The sequence below is a fragment of the Pinus tabuliformis genome, chromosome 4_1 (genome assembly GCF_031772625.1).
Source record: "Pinus tabuliformis cultivar Carrire ecotype Pingquan chromosome 4_1, CPIR1, whole genome shotgun sequence".
Taxonomy (NCBI): Eukaryota; Viridiplantae; Streptophyta; class Pinopsida; order Pinales; family Pinaceae; genus Pinus; species Pinus tabuliformis.
In genome coordinates, this window is record NC_142303.1 from 20,594,501 (window position 1) to 20,613,611 (window position 19,111).

At 30.5% G+C, this 19,111-nt stretch overlaps 1 protein-coding gene across 1 annotated transcript; it reads right to left on the bottom strand.

Moving 5' to 3' along the window:
- Positions 1 to 11,586: 11,586 nt before the first annotated feature.
- On the bottom strand, positions 11,587 to 12,543 carry LOC149174002 (uncharacterized). The gene has a single exon (XM_089420710.1). The coding sequence runs from the start codon at positions 12,541 to 12,543 to the stop codon at positions 11,587 to 11,589; it is 957 nt and encodes a 318-aa protein (XP_089276836.1).
- Positions 12,544 to 19,111: the final 6,568 nt, after the last annotated feature.

The following is a 19,111-nucleotide window of genomic DNA, read 5'->3' on the forward strand; positions in this document are numbered from 1 at the left end:
TCCATGGTGAAGAACTCAGCTGGAGTACTGTATTAGGATCGCCAAAAGCACAGAGGAGAAAGGTAATAGGGTTAACGCTCGAGCCCTAGCGTGAGCAGCATCACCTTCAAAACTACCCAGTGATTACATAGACTTACCAATAGTGCAGTCACACAATTTTACTATCGTACAGGTGCAAAATAATATCATTCAAACCGTCCACACAGATCACCTTTTAAATAGATGAGCTAGTATAATATTTCACCAATCTAAAGAACCAAGTTCTTGAGCTACTTCAAAACTTCTCATATTGGGAACGATCATTTTATTTTTTTTAATTAATTATTTAAATGGCATATTTTAACTATTTAAACAAAAATTAAGATATTGAATTTATTTATATGTTAAAGATGTAATTTAAATTTATCTAATCATAACCCGGATGCGGGTGACTCTACCAGCATTTAATGATGGACTCCGCCAGACAGACATCTAGCCTGACGGATGGCAGGCGGAAGGTTTGCAAGGTACACGTCGTAGGATGGTGTATCAAGTTCAGGGCAAAGGAATTAAATCCTAAGCAGCCTCGAATTTGGTTTGAATTCAATGCAAGCATGGCTGCTCTGCACACAATTGGGCTCATTGGCATGGAGCCGCTCAACGCAGTTAATGACTCTGTTTATTATGAAGCAAAGACGCTTCAGATCCGCTGTATAGTTATTCGGGTCTGGATGTTAGATTGGTTCTGGATACGCCCTGAATTTTTCAGCGCTCTCACTACTTCTGGTTTGCTCTGTTTCAATCGTTCTCCCAGTTCTTTTGCCTCTGTAATCATGCCTCGCAGCCGGGGAATCCCGCGTAGAGGAAGTCACTCAGGGAACAGAGGAAGCCCTTTTCGACCTGCTCCTCAAAATATTGCTCCCATTGCCTTAGCTCCTCCTTCTTCTCCACCTTTGGATCAAGATAGGCTTCTCCCGAATAATTCTTATCAGACCTCCAGGTTTACATTCCAAAGTCGGCTCAACAAGCCCATGGTGACAGTAAATTTTACCATATTTGTCTCGGAGGAGGAGAGCAACCAGTTCAGTTCGACTCCTTCCGTTTCCTCGCACTCTCAGGATGATAATGTTCTGCTAGGGGACCTGACGGGGAGAGTGTTTCATGCGAACCACATGCAAGAGGATGCCCCTATTTCGGAAGCGCCTCAGCAGCCTGATCCAACACAGGAAGATGTTTTAGTTTGCGGGCCATCTCAAAGAGCAGTTGGTATTCTACATTTGGTTACTAATCCTGATGGAGGTGCGCCGGTACTGGACGAAGACGGTCTCGTGACCTGGGCAGCTTCTACTAGCCAGGTAAAGGAGGATACGCCAGCTTCACCAAGTCATGTAGATTGATCACAGCTCCTTTCTGTCGGGTGGCCTTCTCGTTTATATGCTATGCAATTTTGTTCTTGTGTCTTTGAGTCTGAAGTTAGAGATCTATGTATGGTTCATTCTCATGCTTCAGGCAGTAACAACAGCCAATACAGGCTCTATTTTTTGTCTTAAAAATGGCTATGCTAGTTGCTACTTTGTTTTTTTGGTCAATGAAGGTTATGAAGATTGTAGTCCTGGTAAATTTTGTCAGTATGTCAGAAACCAAAGCCAAATTTTTGAAGTCTGTACTGTAAATCTGGTTGAAGGGCTGAACTGTAATGTCCCTGAGTTTTTGGTTGAGGAATGGCCTCGGCCTCCTCTGAGGTCTTGACCTCATTGTATATATTTTTTCACCTTTTTTAATAGAATTAGTATTTACGGAGAAAAAAAAAAATATCTAATCATATAAATTAAATGGTTAATAATTATGGAAATTTATCTTCATTTTAGTATGGAGATTTATAATCTGTAATTAGATTTTGTTACAATATCATGGCCTATCAATACGACATACGAAAATAAAACAATAATTCTCTTTTGTATGACACTTGCTTATATAACCTTTTTTTAATTAATCAATTTAATTTAAATGAAAAAGACATAAGTATTTTGAAGATAAATCTCAATCTTCATTTTATATTTATTACTAATATTATTCTAAAATATTCCATAAAAGTTAAATTCCTATATCTACTTAATAATTATTTATAATTAAATTAAAACTTTATAAACTATATTTCAAAATAAATACATCTGCCATCATTGAGCCTAGAGGTTCATTCTACAACCCACTATGAGGGGATGTGTAAGTATGTCGGATTATCCTTTGAAATAAAACTAAAAATTAAAAATTGTGTTCTAAATTGAAAAATAATGTCCTTTATAATAACAATAATAATAAAAGAATATGTTATAAAGGAATTAAAAACAAAAAAAATGTGAGTAAGATGTTTAAATCTTATACTTCTCAAAAATATTTAAATAAACTATTTAAAAATTTATGTTAACTAATTTATGTCTATATAAACTTCATATATATTTATATATAGAAAAAAAATTATTAAAATAAAATATTTTAATGTCATATAAAAAATATTCAACTTAGATTATATATAATACTTTATCTAGCATTCAAAAATAAAATTTAAACAATAAAAATAACATATAATATTTTTTATAAGAAGAGTTTCGGCAAAAAATCACATGAAGAAACGACACATTTCGAACCAACCAGTGTGGTTCATCATCAGGACAAGTTGAGGAGTCAAATCATAGCTACAAAATAAATAGGGAGAGCAGATCTTCAAAAGGCTAGGTTTACCATCAACGGCTATATAACAGCTAGATTATTTAATGTTAAAAAGTCAAAAGTAAATACAACTAATAATAGAATAATATCATAATTTTGGGGAATAATAACTAATTATATAATAGAATGTTATAATTATTAAAATATTTTCAATAGGATATTAATTTATTTAATTGCTTTTTTTTTAATATATATATATATATATATATATATATATATATATATATTATATCATATGGAAGCTTGAAGGGGATTTTTTTTTTTTTATTCTCATTTTATATTAGTGTGATATAATATTAATTTTATTAAGTATTGAATTACTTAAATCAAACCACATTTAATCAAATGTGAAAATAAATAAATAAATAAAGGTTCTATTAATATTAATATGTTATAATATTAATTTCATTTAAAAAAAACAAAAAAAATAATAAATAATAAATAAATAAAGATAAAAATAAAAAATAAATAAAATAGAATCAAATCAAATAAATAAATAAATAAAAGTTCTATTTATATTATAATGTTATAATAAAAAAAAATTCAAAAAAAACAAAAGAAAATAAGAAGAAAGAGGGAAGAGAAGAAGTTATGGTTATATTTTTATGTTCTAATATCAATTTCATTTAAATATTAAAACACTTAATTTTAATTTAGAACCCTCCTTTTTTTCTTTTCTTTTTTTCTAAATTAAAATTAAGTGATTTAATATTTAAATGAAATTGATATTAGAACATAAAAATATAACCATAACTTCTTCTCCTCCCTCTTTCTTCTTCTTTTTTTTTTATTATAACATTATAATATAAATAGAACTTTTATTTATTTATTTATTTTATTTGATTCTATTTTATTTATTTTTTTATTTTTATTTATTTTTTGTTTTTTTTAAATCAAATTAATATTATAACATATTAATATTAATATAACTTTTATTTATTTATTTTCACATTGGATTAAATGTGGCTTGAATTAAGTAATTCCATACTTAATAAAATTATTATTATATCACACTAATAAAACTAGATAAAAGAAGGAGAATCTATTATATTATAATGCTATAATAAAAAAAAATTAAAAAAAACAAAAGAAAAGAAGAAGAAAGAGGGATGAGAAGAAGTTATGGTTATATTTTTATGTTCTAATATCAATTTCATTTAAATATTAAAACACTTAATTTTAATTTAGGACCCTCCTTTTTTCTTTTTCTTTTTGCTAAATTAAAATTAAGTGATTTAATATTTAAATGAAATTGATATGAGAACATAAAAATATAACCATAACTTCTCCTCCTCCCTCTTTCTTCTTCTTTTTTTTTTATTATAACATTATAATATAAATAGAACTTTTATTTATTTATTTATTTATTTGATTCTATTTTATTTATTTTTTATTTTTATTTATTTTTTGTTTTTTTAATGAAATTAATATTATAACATATTAATATTAATATAACATTTATTTATTTATTTTCACATTGGATTAAATGTGGTTTGAATTAAGTAATTCAATACTTAATAAAATTAATATTATATCACACTAATAAAACTAGATAAAAGAAGAAGAATCTAGATAAATAAATAAAGGTTCTATTAATATTAATATGTTATAATATTAATTTCATTTTAAAAAACAAAAAAAATAATATTTATATTATAAAGTTATAATAAAAAAAATTTCCAAAAAAAACAAAAGAAAAGAAGAAGAAAGAGGGAAGAGAAGAAGTTATGGTTATATTTTTATGTTCTAATATCAATTTCATTTAAATATTAAAACACTTAATTTTAATTTAGAACCCTCCTTTTTTTCTTTTTCTTTTTCTAAATTAAAATTAAGCGATTTAATATTTAAATGAAATTGATATTAGAACATAAAAATATAACCATAACTTCTTCTCCTCCCTCTTTCTTCTTCTTCTTTTTTTTTTATTATAACATTATAATATAAATAGAACTTTTATTTATTTATTTATTTATTTGAATTAAGTAATTCAATACTTAATAAAATTAATATTATATCACACTAATAAAACTAGATAAAAGAAGGAGAATCTAGATAAATAAATAAAGGTTCTATTAATATTAATATGTTATAATATTAATTTCATTTAAAAAAAAACAAAAAAATAATATTTATATTATAATGTTATAATAAAACAAATTTCAAAAAAAAAAAGAAAAGAAAAGAAGAAGAAAGAGGGAAGAGAAGAAGTTATGGTTATATTTTTATGTTCTAATATCAATTTCATTTAAATATTAAAACACTTAATTTTAATTTAGAACCCTCTTTTTTTTCTTTTTTCTTTTCTAAATTAAAATTAAGTGATTTAATATTTAAATGAAATTGATATTATATCACACTAATAAAACTAGATAAAAGAAGAAGAATCTAGATAAATAAATAAAGGTTCTATTAATATTAATATGTTATAATATTAATTTCATTTAAAAAAACAAAAAAAATAATATTTATATTATAATGTTATGGTTATATTTATGTTCTAATATCAATTTCATTTAAATATTAAAACACTTAATTTTAATTTAGAACCCTCCTTTTTTTTCTTTTTCTTTTTTCTAAATTAAAATTAAGTGATTTAATACTTAATAAAATTAATATTATATCACACTAATAAAACTAGATAAAAGAAGAAGAATCTAGATAAATAAATAAAGGTTCTATTAATATTAATATGTTATAATATTAATTTCATTTAAAAAAAACAAAAAAATTAATATTTATATTATAATGTTATAATAAAAAAAATTCAAAAAAAACAAAAGAAGAGAAGAAGTTATGGTTATATTTTTATGTTCTAATATCAATTTCATTTAAATATTAAAACACTTAATTTTAATTTAGAACCCTCTTTTTTTTTCTTTTTTCTTTTTCTAAATTAAAATTAAGTGATTCAATATTTAAATGAAATTGATATTAGAACATAAAATATAACCATAACTTCTTCTCCTCCCTCTTTCTTCTTCTTCTTTTTTTTTTATTATAACATTATAATATAAATAGAACTTTTATTTATTTATTTATTTTACTTGATTCTATTTTATTTTTTTATTTTTTTTAAAATGAAATTAATATTATAACATATTAATATTAATATAACCTTTATTTATTTATAACCATAACTAATAATAGAATAATATCCTAATTTTGGGGAATAATAACTAACTATATAATAGAATGTTATAATTATTAAAATATTTTCAATAGGATATTAATTTATTTAATTGCTTTTTTTTTTAATATATATATATTTTATCATACTTAAGCTTGAAGGGGAATTTTTTTATTTTTTATTCTCATTATATATTAGTGTGATATAATATTAATTTTATTAAGTATTGAATTACTTAATTCAAACCACATTTAATCCAATGTGAAAATTAATAAATAAATAAAGGTTCTATTGATATTAATATGTTATAATATTAATTTCATTTAAAAAAACAAAAAAAAACAATAAATAAATAAAGATAAAAATAAAAAATAAATAAAATAGAATCAAATAAAATAAATAAATAAAAGTTCTATTTATATTATAATGTTATAATAAAAAAAATTTCAAAAGAAAAACAAAAGAAAAGAAGAAGAAGAAAGAGGGAAGAGAAGAAGTTATGGTTATATTTTTATGTTCTAATATCAATTTCATTTAAATATTAAAACACTTAATTTTAATTTAGAACCCTCCTTTTTTTTCTTTTTTCTTTTTCTAAATTAAATTTAAGTGATTTAATATTTAAATGAAATTGATATTAGAACATAAAAATATAACCATAACTTCTTCTCCTCCCTCATTCTTCTTCTTCTTCTTTTTTATTATAACATTATAATATAAATAGAACTTTTATTTATTTATTTATTTTATTTGATTCTATTTTATTTATTTTTTATTTTTATTTGTTTTTTGTTTTTTTCAAATGAAATTAATATTATAACATATTAATATTAATATAACCTTTATTTATTTATTTTCACATTGGATTAAATGTGGTTTGAATTAAGTAATTTAATACTTAATAAAATTAATATTATATCACACTAATAAAACTAGATAAAAGAAGAAGAATCTAGATAAAACTAACCCTTACAATGGTTTAGAGAATGACATTTCTAGCCTAAGGAATGACGGTAATGTCCTTTTAATAGGTGACTTTAATGCTCGAACTTCAAACAACCAAGCTATTATTCTAAGCAATCATTCCAACCCTAATCCTCTTTGGTTAGACGAAGACCCTACTATGGCTAGCAGGTACAAAAGGAGCTCTGAAGATCTCGGGGAAAATTTGTTTGGGTCGGAGCTAGTCAAGCTCTGTAGTGCTTAGGATCTCATAATTTGCAACGGTCTAAAGAAGTGGCCCAATTCTAGCAAGATGACATGCATCCATGGACTTGGTAGCAGCGTGGTAGACTACGTTATTTCTGATCTCCCATTATACAACGAAATAATAAATTTTGACATCTTAAACGACCACGAACCTAACTCTGATCATAGGCCTTTACTTATAACTCTCAATTTTGTCATGCATAGAGTTCCCATAGAAAATAATACTTATAGCCAAAAGAACTTAATATTTGATAGAAATAAAAATGATCTCTTTCTAAATGAATTAAAAACTAATTTGCTTCCTTTATCTAATATAAACAACATAGAAGACCTCTATCATAATTTTACTACAACCCTCTCATATTCTATTAACAAGTTCTCAATTGAAGTTTCAAATAATAAAAGAAATAGCAAAACCAATCCATGGTATGACAAAGATTGTAAAAGTGCAAGGAGAGCAAATAAGGAAGCTGTTGATGGATCTCTTAAAATGGACAAGATAAAAATATACAAAGCCCTAACTAAAAGGAAAAAGAGGCAATACATTCGTCAAAGACAGGAGAATCTCTTACACCTCTCTAAGGTAGCTCCTAAGAAATTTTGGAGGCAGATTCTAACTAGGAAAACTAAGGATAATAATAAAATTGCTCTTCACGATTGGAATTCCTATCTTAAAAAGCTTTATGAATCTCCAAATGTCATGGATAATTTGGAAACCCTTCTCACAACGAAAGAAGTTTTCTCTTTAGAATACATTAAGTTTGGGGTTAATCGCCTTGCTAATGGGAAAGCTAAGGACATTGAAGGTTACCAAGCGGAAATCTTAAAAATTGGAGGTCCTGTCCTCATCCCCCACATCCACAAGCTTTCTAATCAAGCATTCAAGCAATGGTTCCCTAAACCTTGGACTGAGAGCCTCATTATCCCTATTTTTAAAAGTGGGGATACAAATAACCCCTCTAATTATCGAACGATTATGATCAGCCCTCTCTTAGCCAAGTTATATGGTAGTATTTTGGAAAAGAAGTTAAGCATATGGCTTGAAAGTGAAGGTAAGCGGGCTAAAGGCCAAGCAGGTTTCAGAAGGCATCACTCAACAACAGACCACCTTGTTACGCTTAGGATCATTGCGGAGGAATGTCGTAATGATAAATCCAATTTATTTTGTTGCTCTGTGGACTTTAGAAAGGCTTTCGATACAGTTCCTAGATACAACCTTTGGAATAGACTAGAAGAGTTAAAGGTTCCTCTCGAGTTGAGAGCTGCCGCTATAAGGTTATACGAGAATGTAATCGCCAAGATAAAGAGCAATGAAGGGTGGTCGAAAGATATTAAGTGTAACATCGGAGTTAAACAAGGTTGCCCCCTCTCCCCTACCCTATTTGGCATTTACATCGATAAGCTCAAAGGCTATTTAGAGGAAGCAGGATGTGATGGCATGATCTTAGTTGGGATAGTCATCATCCTTCTTCTTTATGCTGACGATATTGTTCTTTTGGCAAGGTGCCCATCTGATCTTAATAAGAAACTCGGGCTTCTTAAGGATTTCTGCTCTACCATGGGTATGACTGTTAACACTGACAAAACAAAAGTTATGATTATCAAATCCAAGAAGGACACTTACGCTAATTTTATGTATGAGAATAATAACTTAGAGGAAGTGTATTCTTACAAGTACCTAGGAATTGATATTCATCACAAGCTCAACTGGAACCATAGCATTGAGAAAAGGATTAATGGGGGGTGGAAAGCTTACTTTGGTCTTGAAAATAATTGTAAAATAGCAAACCTTGTAATGTGGGATAAAAAGAAGTTCCTATTTGAGACTTTAGTCACTCCTGTTATCTTATATGGCTGTGAGGTTTGGGGTTGCAGCATCTCTAGAGAATCATGGAGAAAGATTGAGCAAATCCAGAAGCATTTTATAACTTATAACCTGAAAATTAAAAGTAATACACCCTATCCTATTCTCCTTATAGAAGCAGGTCTTTCCCCTATTGAGAGCCTAGCTATGCTTAGGTTTCTATTGTACAAGCACAAAATCAGTAACATAGACGATCACAAACTTCCTAAGCTAGCTTTAAATTCTAGCCAAAACCACCTAAGGCTCAATCGAGGGTGGCATAAAGACACAAGGGCCTGGTTAAACTATTGGGAGATCAACGAAAATGATGCATTGCAAAACATAAATAACATTAAAGATATTGTTACTTCTAAGTTCAAAGAAAAAAGGTGGTGTGAGAAAGATTTAGCGGCTAAAAGAAAATTAAGTTATTATAAGAAGGTCATCAACCCCACCCTAGAAGATCAAAAGTATCTCTCTATTTTAACTAGCTCAAAGAAGAAAATTAATATAGCAAAGATTAGAACGAATTCTCATGAGCTCCATAGTGAAATAGGTCGTTGGGCAGTTCCTAAAACGCCATGGACGGAAAGGATCTGCCATATATGTGAGAATAAGAACATTGAGGATGAAAACCACTTCCTCTTAGAGTGCCCCGCGTATAACCACATTAGATCTCAGTTTCACAATCTTTGTTACAATACTGACCTTCCTAGCCTTTTACAATGTCAAAATTATAGTGAGCTCGGGAGGCTTCTCTCCAAGGTTTTTGAGCATAGGAATAAAATCTTAAATCAAAATAGATAATTTGTTTCTTTAGGTCCGATAGACCATTATTTGGTCTCAGCTAAAAAAAAAAAAATCCCCTTCAAGCTTCCATATGATAAAAAAATATATATATTAAAAAAAAGCAATTAAATAAATTAATATACTATTGAAAATATTTTAATAATTATAACATTCTATTATATAATTAGTTATTATTCCCCCAAATAAGGATATTATTCTATTATTAGTTGTATTTACTTTTGACTTTTTAATATTAAATAATCTAGCTGTTATATAGCCGTTGATGGTAAACACGAATCACACTGGTTGGTTCGAAACGCGGCGACAAAAGTTTTCTTCTTGTGATTTTTCGCGGAAACTCTTCTTATAATTGATATGGATCACAGAAGCCTCAATTCAATAATATAATATTTTTTACTCTAAAAAATTTTACACGTTAAAAAATTTAATCTCCTAAAAATCATATTACATCCATACTTAAAATAAATTTATATTAATAACAATAAAAAATTATTATTATTATTATTATTATTTAATTTAAAACAAAATTCATTAAACTTACTTGGAAAAACACATATCCTTACACATAATACCGTTACGTTATGAAGGAACAAACTGTCAATTTAGAAACACGTTCCGACCATCATTGTTAGTTACTTCACAACCTCAGTTAGAGTTTGTACCTTTTATTGAAAATGAATAAATAATTTTTTCCAAATGCTTAATGGGAAACCTTATTAAAATTATGGATACATGGAAAATATGCATCGAGTGCATCTTCAACAATGAACCAACAACAGTCCACAAGATGAACAATGTGCTTAATAGAAAACATTGTTAAAAATATAAATTAATAAAAAAATTATATATATGTTTCTTGTGCATCTTCAACATGAAACAACTCATTGTCAATAGGAGTTGTTTACAATATGATTTTTTGGAGATTCCGATCACAAGATGAACAATGTGTTTAATAGAAAACATTGTTAAAAATATAAATTAATAAAAAAATTATATATATGTTTCTTGTGCATCTTCAACATGAAACAACTCATTGTCAATAGGAGTTGTTTACAATATGATTTTTTGGAGATTCCGATAACAGAATAATACAGCGAAAAAATTGAGATTAAATCTTGATTTGTATAAAAAACTTCCAAAAAATTGCATTATAAACAACTGCTTGCCAGTATATCCAGACAGTCAACAACGTGGCACACCGCCAGAAGACGTATGTTGCAAGTTACCTTTTTTTTCTTCTCACAAACAAAACCAAGCTGTACCTACAACTCTTACTCTACTTGTCACATGTTTAAGTCCCTGCAAAAATACAGTCGCCCACTGGTATTTGTCACTGGTTGGAGATGGGAGTCATTGAATCTCTGACGCCTGACAAATATCGGAATTTGGTTACTTTTTATTTAAAAAAAATTGATAGTAGGAGCGAATATGTGAATCTGGAAATAGATTAACATTATAAAAATTGGAGCACTTAAATTTTTGAAACTGATGAATTGTAACTTAAATTCCCCAAATATTTTACCTGAAAATCTCAACCAAATTCTGTTGTTTTCCAAACAAATTTGAAACCTCCTTGGACTACGCGAATCTGTAATTCATTTCAAAATTCTGTAATTCATTTCAGAATTTATTTTCATTATTGAAAAATTGTAGTGGGCATGATTGACCCGCGTAAACCCCAATGGCTCAGCATGGCCTTTCCTTCTAAAACTGAATTTGTCTTCAATAACACTGTACATGTAAATCTCTAACTGATACATCCTATATGCCCGGACGAAAATTCAGGCAAGTAGAAATTGAATGAAGCGTTCTAATTATATACTGATGTTACAATGAAAAGGGCCCATGCTCAAACTGTCATATTTACACACTGTATGGATTAGGAACCCTAATACAGGGGCTGCAACACATGACCCTGTGGGGATGCGGGTGCGGAAGAGAGACGGAGGCAGCCGAGGACGCCCTGTTTGTAGGGTAGTAAGGTTTTTTTCCTTAGCTCCTCCGCCTGAGCCCTGTTCGCTGTGTAGTGAAGCTCGTGCGCTGAAACCCTAACCCCCTTCCTGTTGGGACTCGATATATAATGAAGCTCCTGGGCCGACGCCGGAACTTCCCTCCTGATGGGACTCGATATATAATGAAGCTCCTGGGCTGACACCGGAACACCCTTTCTGTTGGGACTCGATGTATAAGCAGTTCTGTTAATGGTGCTGCCAGCCTCCTGCTTCTTCTGGGCGGCTTTCGCTTGAGCCGAAGCCCTTTTCTTCTCTTTATCTGATGATGACAACTTGGAATAACTTGAAAAGGAAAGCCCCATCTCATCGCTGTCCAGCTTTGCGCCGTCGCTCTTACATCTGCGGAAAATAAAATCTGTTAAACTCCATTTTCTCCTTGGCCCTCTCGACTTCAACAGTGTCGCAGAAGAAGCAGAACCTACAATCTTGATTCCTTCCAATCCTTCCTCCTCAGCAGAATTGTGGATGAACCCATCATTCCTTTGTCCATTGCCTTTGCCTCCCCAGTGACAGAAGGAGTTCCTGTCAGGGGAAAGAGATCTGGCCAGGCAACGATGACGATTCTTGTTCTCGTTCCTCTGTCGGCCCCTGGATTTCTCCTCAGTGTCGTTGCCCTTTTTTGAAGTCACGGACGATTGCGCTTTGCTTTGGTGCTCAAAATTGGGCAACGGTGTTTTCTGAGGAACGGCGGAGGGTTGGATAGGACGAATGCGTCCGTTGCAGAAGAGCTCTTCGGCAGGCGACATCGGCACGGAAAGCGCTTCTCCATCGTTGCAATCGGATAATCTGGGACTGAACTCAAAAGTGGAACCCAAAAACCTTTCCTGAGCCATTATGGGAAATGGGTGCTACCAATGGGCAAAATCAACACTACTCTCTGCTACTCTCTGCTACAAACAGTTGGGGTTTTAATGAGAGGCGATGGAGATGTATATAAAGGTCGTTAGAATGAAGGGAATATTTCTAAGCAGTCTTGAGAAGCACGCAACAATAAATCTCGATGTTTTTGGATGTGAAATCCGAGGAACAATTGACTTATGGATCTCTAGTGGAGATCTGGCCCACGGACGGTGTTAAAGTATCACAGCCCAGGCTGCGTGATTTGACACGGAAACTCTCATCTTTTGTTACATTTTAAATTCGTGTATGATTTTGAGATTCTCATATGATTCTTTAGTGCTGGCAGGGTTATATTTCTTTTCCTTCTTCCAGAAGGAAGAAAAATTGTTTAATGCAGAGGCCTGGTAAGGAAGAAAAATGCGCTCAGAATTGTAATTAGACTTTCTTTCCTATCATTTTAATGAATTTAATTAGTCTTTCTTCATATTATTTTAATGGATTATGGTGAACCAATCAAATCACCACTAAATTGTCAATGCAAGAAGAAACCGCATTGATTAATTATAAGTTAAGAAGAAAATCCCCACCATCCTAAGAGCCAAAGACTAAAATGATCAAACCTGGCGTGGAAAAAGTTAGCATGGGAGTTGCAGGCCCGAATGAACCAGGTTCAAAAGTAAGAATGGAAGCGATTGAATGAGAGAAGCATGAGCTCAATTTCAAGAAATGGCCATGGTCGACAAAATGGAGGATGAGACCTTCATATTAGATAGAGTTAAGATTCATTCATATTAGATAGAGTTAAGACGCACTCATATTTATATTTAAGTGTAGCATAAGTTATATGCTCTATAAAGAGTAGATTTGGTTAAATGATTTTATAGCAACTAGTTTAATACATATTATATAGCAAGCAAGGGAGTGACTAATTTAAAATCAATGATTTATTGAAAGTTTATGATAAAGAGTGTGTATTTAGAATATGTATTTAGGCTAGTTGAGTATGGTTTCAATTTAATAGCAAGCAATATATCAACGATGTAGACAATTGTGGTGCAAAAGATATTGGAGAACAAAATAATGATTTGGGCCCACACAAGCTTTTGGGTGCAAGTTGTGAGAGTAATAAAAGAATAATTAATATTGGTCAAACACAAGCTCTTGTTGCTAGAGTGATAAAAGAATCATGTTTTTTTGGCCCACACAAGTTTTTGGATGTAAGTTGTGAGAGTGATGAAAGGGTAAAATTTGTTAGTGTACATTTAAAGAATGTTCATCTTTATCAATGTTGTGATGGCATCCCATTGTCAATGTTGTGATGGCATCCCATTGTCTATAATGGACATTGTCAACTTTATTTAAGAGTGAACTTGCCACAACTTTGGAAAGAATAAAAATTCTATTAATTTACTTTTTGCTAGATTTGATAAAGATGAGCACAACATAATGTGTATTGGAAGAGTGATGAGATTTTGAGATATGATTGTAGTAGATAAATAGCCTTGAACATTCACAACAATTATACAATTGTCAAGGATCCCTCCTTGAACATTCACAACAATTATATAATTGTCAATAATCCCTCCTTATAGCATAGAGCTCCAGTATCACTTACAAGGCCATTTAAATTTTTTAGCCTCTTTGCATTGACTAACCAACCAACCATACTAGAAGAGTCGTTGTAAACAACCAATATTTAGATGGGAAAAAAACTAAATTATGTATGTTTTTCAAACTCTCTCTTCTTTAAGATGAATAAAGCTTTGAGGGTGGGGGAGATGTTGACTAGGCCAATGAGTTTACCAAGTGTAAATGAGTCGCTCAAATGTGAAGTGAAGTCAACAAGATACTTCGATTGGCCAAATGACCAAGATAGGTAGTTATGGTATTTGCAACAACCTTCCAATAATGTAAGCATATATATAGACAAAGAATATGTGATGTGAGAGAGATATGTGTTGTCATTGATCATATAATAAAAACTAGTTGTTGATTCCACTAATACTTTTCTCCTCTTCCTCCTCTTATGTATACATGCTTGTATATTAATGATTGTATTGTAACTTTGTATAATCCCTTAGATTAAAATAGTTCACCTCTAGATTACAACGATTATCCTCCAATTTTTTATGAAATGCTGTGACACCAAACTTCACAATAAAGTATAATTGAGAAAACAAAGTATTAAAGAAAACATTAATTTTCTCCTATAACTAGAAATCAAACTTCACAATAAAGTATAATTGAGAAAACAAAGTATTAAAGAAAACATTAATTTTCTCCTCTAACTAGAAATCCACTTATTCACGATAGTACTTAACAGTGAAATAATCTTTTAACCCTATATTAATACACTTCTCTACACCATATTTCTAATTATCAGTGAAATAATATTTTAATCCTATAATAATACACTTCTCTACACAATAGTTATAATAATACACTTCTCTACACAAAAATTCTAATTATACCTCTGTTGTAGATCCATTCCTAAATAATTATACACAAACATGAATATCATTTAAATTGTTATTTTCATAAATAAAATTAATATACATAATTTTAGAGATTTAAAAAATATATATATATATATATATATATATATATATATATATCACTATTCCAGCCGAGATAATGTCATTGCAATCAATTTTTTCAAAAGTACCTTTAACCTATTCATATAAATAGCAATTAAAAAAATCTTAATTAATCCATTATTAGAATTAATCTTTAAAAGCAATCTTCATTGCTCTTAAACTAAATCATAATATATTATCCAATCCCATCGTTACACACTTTAAAGGAATTCTGGAATTTTATTTTTACGTTTTATAAACACCCTGTCATATTATTAATTAAAAAAAATCAATATTATATTTTCAAAACACACCTCCACCTTTACCAAGAGCACCATGTAATAGCTGACGTTTTTATTGCTTAAAAGGTTGGTCTTTAATGCACGTGTACATTATTCGTTTTTATGGTTGAAAATAAATAGCTTCGCCATTGGGCATTAAATTAGCCCTTAAATTAGCTGGGGCTGTCTGTATATGCCGCTTGTTAATGGGTGATTTTTTCTTGCTTCGAAAGTTACGTTGGCGGTGCCGTGGCAAGGATGTTTCACAGTTTTGTAGGGAAACATTCATACGTCAACGTTGTAAGAAAAAATTGTAGCTAGTGTTTTAAAAAACCTGATTATGTTAAAAAAATACAAAGAAACGCGTGAGAGGAGAGATGGGTCGCGTAATAAAACGAATGAAACTTCCTTGTGAAATTCTCGAAACACAAGGTAATTAATAGTCACAACTTTCAATTTGACTCAAATCGGACGAAAGTATTTCTAAAATATTTGGATATTGAGAAAAAAGGAGTTATATTTGCATAATTAAACTAAATATTTTTATTTTTAAAATTATTTGAATTCAATAATTTTTTATATACTTGTGATGTTACCGAAACTTAATCACTACATTTTTTTGCTGCTGGTTATCTGCATTGTTTTCAAACTTTTCATTAGTATTTGTTGCACTAAAGTATTAACATTTGTAAAAAACAATTTATCCATGTTGTCTTAGGATAGTTAAGATTCAATGACAAATTCATTATTTATTTATTTTTTAATAGAATGTTTCTATTAGATGTTGTGGTATTTTTTTAAGTAAAAGATAAAATTAAAATTAAAAATCTAAAATATGAGGTTAGTGGTGTAAAATCATTATTTATTTATTTTCAATAAAATGTTAGTGGTGGTAATTTTTTTAAGTAAAAGATAAAAATAAAATTTAAAAAGTAAAATTTGAGGTTAGTGATATTAGAGATGAAAATGTTTACTTCATAATGTTGATTTATGTTCTTAATATTTTTATCTACTACTTTGGTGAGCCTCTAATTTTATTATTAATCAGTATGTTTCTTATCTTGGTAAGTCTCTAATTTTACTAGTGATCACTATCCATTCCAGAATACTTAGCATTCTTATGTAGCCTAAATGCAACTACCCTATGGTTGTCTTTTTGTTTTTTTTAAAGAAGTCTTGTTAAATGAGAAATAATACATTCATGTTCTTGTAGCTTGAAATACATTGAACTAAAGGGAAACATGGTGAAATAAACCACCAAACCAAGAAGCATAATCATCCAAGTAAGGAGAAATGAGATTCCCTTAACCAAAGGTTGTTATCAACTAATCTAATTCCAAGAAGAGAAAAATACTCCATGAGATATATCCCTCTTAGTCGATTTAATGCTCAAAGGTACTAGTAGCAAATCCCACCAATGTGATGAAGATCACAATGTGGAACCTCATACAATATGGGGTGCAATAGACCTTACAACTTGGTTAGCATCCCCCAAAAATGTGTAGTAGTTTCAAATATACAATAATTTCCTTCACAAATCGGTCTTACGTTATATACCCTACGTATTATACCATTGCCACATGGTAGCATGTATATCCATATGTTTTATTAGTCATGGTGTAGAGTTTTACTAATGAAGTTAAAGAGACTAACATAGTTGTATAATAGGAATATCATACACTAATTGTAAGTAATATAAAATAAGAGATGAGTGAATGGTTGGTACTCATCTTTAACAAACAAAGTGACCTAGAAAATGAGGCTACACCTAAAGGCCAATAGGTGGCTAAGGGCCTACTTTCTTTGCCTTTAGTTGCGCATTAATCAAAATAGCATTGGAAGTAGAAGCTCCATGGAGATGACCAATATTAGCATGTTTCACCATAGTTTTCTAGATGTTACTGAGGGATACCTTCAACAAATTCCATTTTGTAAGCCTTTTTGTAGAAAAAGGTCAACTTTTTTCTCTAAACTTTGAAGTTTGCGCAAGAGAGATGAGTGAGAGCCACCTTGTTCCTCTAATACACAAACAATGAATAATTTGTTAATCTAGTAAGGTTTCATGAGCTTGACAATGTTGGTCTCCCTTGTGTGAGAGAACTTAGGGTCATAAACCCATTCTTCGAATTCCATTTCAATATGTCCCTTGCATATCTACTACCTTTTCCTATTGAATTCTCAATTCCATGTCTTGAACTTCCTGTTTGATATGTTGTTGTAGCTGCTACAATCCCCCCTCCTAAATTTTTTCATATGCCTTGATTTTGGCCTCCCTCTTGTTTATCAGAAATTATCTTTCATTATCGTTAAGTATTCCCTTTGTTTGTTTGAGTGTTATAAAGAATTATCCTTACATGCAGTGCTTTTGATGACTTGATTAGGTTATCTTGATTATGAACAAGTTTTATATGCGACAATTAAGCAAATTTCAAACACAATCCATTCCCTAACATAATCTTGCACCAACTGTTGATCTTCCCTCTAGAAACTGTGCAACTTTTTGTCACTGGAAACTATGCTAGGCCTTGAGGATAAAAACTGCACAATTTTGAAGACAAGCAGTCACTGAGCACAGAAACTATGCTAGCCCTCTTTCACAATCAAGACTACGTAATCCACTGAGACAGTGAATTGCGCAATCCCTTGTTGTTGGGCATTTTGCAATTCCTTTTTCCAGTGTGACTGCTCAGTTTCCTGGATCAAGCCAATGTTCATCCCTAGATAATAGGGAGCCCAACATTAATGTTTTACAAGTGACACAAAGTTGTTATTTTCTTATGTCAAGACAAGTGTGGCTTTTTCCTTCATTTTAGGCATGCGCGTCATAAACCCTAAACTAACCCAGTGGGGGCTAGATCTATATAATAGCCACTCTTAGAGCTCATTTGTACACTCGATATTGGAGCTCTAGCCTTCCCAACAAGATCAAGGAACTTTTGAATTAGTTTGCAACACTTTCCTAGGTAAGATTTGCATGTGTCACTTTTTGCTGCTTTCTTTGTTGCTTTTGTTGCCTTTTCTTTTATAAGTGTTATTTCTCCTATTTATTTTCATGATAGTTTTCGTTTCTATTGTTATTAGCTTGTATAAGTGTTTTTTCATTCCATCATTTAGTTTTTACAAGTGTCGCATCGCCTTCATAATTTTTCCTATCAGTGGTTGTTGTTATTGGGCCCTTTTGTGCATGCATGTTTTTCCTTTTGCATGATCATTTCTGGCCCATGCTATTGATCAGTCTAACTCACCTTAAGGCAGATATATACTTTATTCTTCCTTAACATACAGATCTTGAATTTTTTCTCTCTCCTTCCCGGGAAGAACTATGCAATTCTTGAGCCACTGTTTCCCCTTCCAATTGCGCATTTCGCATCTTCAAGGCTCAAGCATCATCCTTGGCCTCTAAGAATTCACAATGAGTAGTCATTGGCTTTCCCAAATACGCAGTGTGTAGTGTTAAGCTTCAATCCTCAACCTTGGCCTCTAAGATTGTACAATGTGGAGTCTCTTCCCTCAACTACCCAGTTGAGACCTCAAGCTCCACCCTTGTCTATTGAGACTGCACAATGCATGGTTCAAGAGCTTAGTCCACCTCTCTAAGCCCAAAAAGTATGCAATCCTTCTTTCTAGTGAGAGTGTTGTTGCTTTAATCTTGATGAATGAACTGATCTTCTTGATTTAGTTTGTTCTTGCCATGAGTGCATCTT